Source organism: Dendrobium catenatum, unplaced genomic scaffold, assembly GCF_001605985.2.
Source record: "Dendrobium catenatum unplaced genomic scaffold, ASM160598v2 fragScaff_scaffold_853, whole genome shotgun sequence".
NCBI lineage: Eukaryota > Viridiplantae > Streptophyta > Magnoliopsida > Asparagales > Orchidaceae > Dendrobium > Dendrobium catenatum.
In genome coordinates, this window is record NW_021319315.1 from 2,895,383 (window position 1) to 2,901,382 (window position 6,000).

Sequence of the window (6,000 nt, forward strand, 5' to 3'; positions counted from 1 at the left end):
CTGTATATTAAGGATAAATAAAGGTTAAAACTAAGGTCATTAAATTTTATTATCTTATACTTAAATCAATGATCTAATTAGCAAGATAATAGTTAATTGTTTTGATGGATTAGTGACTAAATAGGATTTAATTATCATTTATTCATTTTAGTATTTGTGAGCTCCATAAATTCATGCCCAGCTCTTCTAAGAGAGTTATATTTTGGGTGAAATTTTCAAAAGATAGATTGGATTGCAAATAATACACTACCATCCAGAAACTTTGCCTTGATTTTTCAATGACTTTATGATCAGGTTCAAATTTCCTGTAAGTGTAGGCTCCAATATTTAATTTCCCCGCCAGATGACGAGATAGAACTTTCAAAAAATACTACTCATAAGGTACCAAATGTTTAGCATAACATAACAACAATTTTGACCTAGAATTGAGAAATTTGCCACCGTTAACTTAAAGCAAATGACGGGGGTAATAAAAAACCTAATCAAGATCCAATGATTCTGTCATCCTTGGCTGCCATAGAATATGGTCTGCTTAGTTAATGAAGATAGTCAAACCAACCTAACCAAAAGATCATTGTTAGCAAACATGAGTTGCTTTATCCAATGGTACTTTATCAACATAAGATGAATGTTTGTCTAAAGGGATAATTTTATATCAACATTAGCTAACAAAGTGTTTTGTGCCTATCAAATGTATCCTATGATTCACAAAAAAAGGGGTTAGAGCCACTAGGAAATATCCACGTTATGACTGTGAACATAATATGATGTCATTTTTGCAGCGAAATCACCCAAAAAAAGAGCCCCGGTAATAATCATTATTCATTAGTGTCATTTTGCGGAAAAAATACCAAGTTAGAGGACACGTCATATTTTATTAGTGCGAGATGTTTTAAGAATGATCATAACGATATGCTCAACTAGACATTAATTCTTTGAGATTAGATGTTAATTATAAAATTGCCATACTATCAAACTATTGCAGATGGTCAATGGATTATTAATTTTATCATTAGGGTTGTAGATTTCACTTGACAATATTTTTCTTTTTATTTATTATTATCATTTTTATATTTTATACTATTACAGGAATTTAGGCCCCATAAAAGTTTATTTAAGATTATGGGGATTCCCTTAGACTGATATTCAATTTCAACATTGCCGTCATTAAGGTTCAAGTCCCATTGACTCCAATCTTTATGAGGATCAGACATAAAAAATATTGGACTTACGGTTGTAAGATTTAGGTATCGAATCCATGATCTTATGGTTGGGTTTGGGTATAGAGCACTAGGCCAAGGCCAAGTCCAAAGGTTCTAAAAGGGGCTTAGCAATTAATTTGCTCCACGAAATGTGATTTTGTCATTATGCGATATTACATCCATCTAACGGAATAAGGGATTGTTTGCTTTTGCTGCATTACAGGAGTAAAGCAACCAACTATACGAGTTTCGAAAATTTCAGCTATTTGATTGGTTGCATGTCAAATGTAAAGTATTTTATCGATGAATTTAGAATTCAACATCTAGTTTATCTTTGGTGCATTCCAAAATCAGCCGATTTGACTCATTTCCAAAAACATTGTGAGTTCTTTGCCACTCACCACCGCCAAAACCACCCACGATCGTCAGCCGCTACTTCCACCATCAGGCACAACTGTCAAGCTTTACGTTGAATTCATTTTACCTCAAAATAAATAAAAAATACTCTCTTTCATTGGTTTTACACTCAACCATACAACTCTACGCCTTCCAAAAAAAACTAGACAACTCTACGCCTTCCAAAAAAAAAACTATACAACCCTAAAAAATTTTAAATACACTAAATTTATTTTATACTATATTCTTTTTGCACTACGTTCCTTTTCTAAGCAAATTAAACACCCTCTAAGAGTGTAAATATAAATAGTTTTATGCATATGTAAATTGGGCACGTTTGCATTGATGTGTAACAGCACCAATAAATGACCTAAAACAAGTGAGTACGATCGTCATGATTAAGTTTGATGCCAGAGTGTAAATTAACTAATAGGAGATCAAAAATAAGCATACAAAAATTCATTTCTAAAAGCTTCATTACAGTTTGAAAGTATCACTAAGAGAACATTAGCATTAGGGATAAAAACATGAAACCGTCGGCACACAATCTACTTCATTGTAACGTGATCTGAAAATAGAAAGAGAAAAATTAGCAGGTGAAAGAGAGTGACTGAATTCTGACCTTAACTTCCAGATAATGTACAAGAACAATGTGCATTAAGGCCCTGAAATAATAGAAAACAAAAAGAATGATCAATAATTTTCAAGCACGTCAAATGAATTGAATGATCAGCAGCACATCAAAAGCATCGCAAAGGATAGTAGATACTATGAAAAACTACATATATTTCATATTGCAATTAATTTTATTAAAGAAGGAGATAATTTTTAAGTAGTGAACAAACGTCCATCACATATGCAAAAAAATTCTAACACAAATTTATAACTGTAAATGTTTTTCTTGGTTTGAGCCTCGATTGATTGACATCATTATGCATCTAAACATAGCCTATATAGAATGCCTAACATATTCTAACATGAAAAATTTTATTATGTCATCATTAGGGGGTGTAAACTGTCAAGTCAAGCTAAAGTTATGCCTAAATAAAAAATAATAAAATTAAAAAAAAAGCTAAAGTTACGCCTGTTATTATAATAAAATGATTAAAAAAAAAAGAAATTAGAAGAAAACTAATAAAAAATCATTGACATAATGCAATGAGATATTTTTAAATATTTTTAATAATTGTTTATTTTAATTTATAAATGCTAATTTTTTTATATTTTATTTTATATTAATATTTTTCAATGAGTAAACTCACGAGCTAATCAGTCAAGTCATGGCTAGCTTAAGTTTGGATCATTAGTTCATCAGGCTTGTTAGTTAATGAAGTTCAACACCCCTAGTCATCAAGAATCAAAAGATGCCATTAGTAGATGCAACCATTAATGAAGTTCAACACAAAATAATTCTCAAAAAATATTGGGCACAGGTTTGTGCAATCTTGATTAAAGCATAAGTAATTATCCAAAGTAAGAAAATGCTCACGCCAGCAAGCCATTTAAAGCGGATTATCAGTAATAACATGTAACAGATGTCGCTTGATATTGAGTTAACTGTATCTATTATTTCTCCTAAATGCATATGAATTTTCATATTATATTGAATAATTTTCTACCATTTTAAATACTTAAGAATTATAATAAATTTAAAAAAAACAAATCTAAAAGTACTTTTGGAAATATAGAAGTGACTCAAATATATTATTTTAGGAATTTTGACGCTTAAAGTGATCATTTCATCTAAGGACTTTTGAAGATTTTTATAGATTAGTATATGACTTTTTGCATATTTTTCGAAAATTTTAAAAGGAACTAGAAAATTATTAACCATACAGGTGCAGTTCAGCCTGAACCAATTTGTCCTAAATCCACCCAAACACAAGTCCCCTCCTCTGCCCTAGATTCATATCAATCAATAAGCGTGAAAGATGGATATGTTAATGATTGTAAAGAAAAATGAATTTCATATTCAGGAATCCTAGATTGCAGCATATTACTCTATTAGTTTAAGCTTTCAAGTGATTCCAAGCTTGACATAGGCTAGTGCCTAATCTAGTTAACCAGCTAACTTATGAGAAGCCTAGCCCAGTAAGCCCACATCTTATGTAATATCCGTTGTTCCAGAATCTAGCTAGTTGACCAATCCCATATTAATCCTCACTTATGATTATTTAATTATTAATTATAAGTTTTCTAGTATCTAATTAATGTTAAATAAGTTAAAGATTGAAATGAAAAAGAGAAACCAATAGGAGGCAAAAGGCTCTTTGGAGCGCTGCGGCTCTAGGAGTGGCAGCACTATAGCACTGTCTTCTCTTTTGGGAAGAGGATTTGAGGTAGCACTAAAGCGCCTGGTTCTCGATTTAGAGGAATTTGGAAGAGACTGGAATATTATGCTAGAGCACTTCGGTGCTGGAAAAGTGAGCGCTGTGGTGAGGGGTCAAAAACGATGTTTTAAAATAAATATTTAAAACCATTTCCCATTTCGCCTCACCACCCCACTCAGCTTGGCAGAGAAGAAAAAAGAGAGAAAAGGAGGAGAGATCAAGAGGCCAAGAAGCTAAATTCATTCATTTGGAAAATTAAGAATTTTGTTGAGTACAAGGTAGGCGTCTAAATACTTGTTTCTGGTTTCAATTCAAATAAGCATATATCAAGGAATAAAAAAAGTTGAAATTTTACAGCCTTTTCTCGTGTTTCACAAAGTTTTCCCCATGTAACTTTTAGTATATTGTAGAATGCTTTATTTTGAAAACTTTGAGTGTAAAAATTTTAAATTTTGCTGGTTACTTTTCTCTATGTTGATTTATGTGCATATCAAATAATTTAGGCATTTTTGTATTTGCTCAAGAAAAATGATTCTTCGACATGAATTCCACTTGGATTCCATTCTCCTTAAGGCATATTATAATTAACCATATTTTCACTGAAGATTATTTTAGAGTTTAGCTAGATATGGGTTCTTACTTACTATGAGCGCAATACCTCATAGTTAATTACCTCTCTTACTGCATAAGAGAGAACTCTCGATTAAGGATAAATAACTTTAGGTGTTTTAGTCTCGTTTGTTGGTGGATGGAGGTAGACACGATCAAGATCCCATGGCTCCGTCATCCTGGGAATATAATAGGTTTCAGTCTACCAACATCAGCAATCGTTGATCGTAATGTTCAAGGAATCTAATTACCAGTCATTGGTTGCCTCCTCTCAGGGATCTCGAGTAAACTGAAGTGATTAGATATAGATTGTAATTTTATTGTGGTTTGGGGTTTACATCTACTTGAATACCCAGTAATTTATTTACTTTGGGGCTTACGGCTCATTTATAAGTTTCCCATAGGTTTGAATTTGGTTAGGGGGTTACGGGTCCACAGGAGTTCCCATAGGTTTGGTTTAGTTTAGTTTGGGGCTTACGGCTCCACTTAGTAGTTGCCCATAAGTTTGAATTTGGTTCGAGGCTTATGGCTCCACTTAGGAGTTGCTCATATGTTTGATTTAGGGTAGGACTTACTGCTTTCATTAAAAGTTATCTGGTTTGATGTAATAGGTCTTATGGCTTTTGCATTAGAAGTAGCCTAGTTGTTTAGCTTAGGGTTGTTCACTAAAAAGTTTCCCTAGCATGTTGATTAAATGTGGGCCTTACTGCTTCACTTAGAAGTAGCCCGATTTATTTAAAAAGTGGGCCTTACAACTTTTATTAAGTAGTCAGATTTATTTAAGAAGTGGGTTTTACTGCCTCTATTAAAAGTAGCTTGATTCATTTAAAAAGTGGATCTTACTGCTTCTATTAGAAATAGCCCGTTTAATTAATTTGGTTCAGGGCTTACGACTCTACTTAGGAGTTTCTCAGTTATTTGAATTGGTTCGGGGCTTACGGCTTCGTTTCGAAGTTGCCCATATGTTTGAATTTGGTCAGGGCTTATGGCTCCACTTAGGAGTAGCCCGGTTGTATGAATTGGTTTAGGGCTTACGGCTTCGTTTGGAAGTTTCCCGTAGGTTTGGCTTTGGTCTGGGGATTACATCTCCAATAAGGCGTTGCCCATATGCTTAAATTTGGAGGGGGCTTAAGGCTCCACTTAGGAGTTGCCCAATTGTTTGTTTTAGATAGGTCTTAATGCTTCTATTAGAAGTTGTCTGATATTTTGTTTGGATAGGTCTTACAACTTCCCTTAGAAGTTGCCTTATAATTTTGTTTGGATGGGTCTTATTAGAAATTTAAATCGTTTAGATTACAAAGATTGTAAAGTTATTCCGAATGAAAATTTATGTACCCAACATCGATTATTAGTTTTAGACTTTAAGATAAAGAGGCATAAAATAAAAAATAAAGTAAAATGATTTTCTAGGATTATATGGGGGCATTTAAAAAATATTAACAAAAATATTTTTGAGAATAAGA

General features: G+C 32.7%; 1 protein-coding gene across 2 annotated transcripts in view; it reads right to left on the minus strand.

Moving 5' to 3' along the window:
* LOC110110362 (calmodulin-binding transcription activator 3) overlaps window positions 1-6,000 on the minus strand; it is a 53,499-nt gene that overhangs the window by 25,290 nt on the left and 22,209 nt on the right. For both annotated transcript variants that reach the window (XM_020841789.2, XM_020841791.2), the window contains exon 5: window positions 2,221-2,263. In XM_020841789.2, coding sequence (XP_020697448.1) covers window positions 2,221-2,263 — 43 coding nt within the window. The remainder of the gene's footprint in view (window positions 1-2,220; window positions 2,264-6,000) is intronic.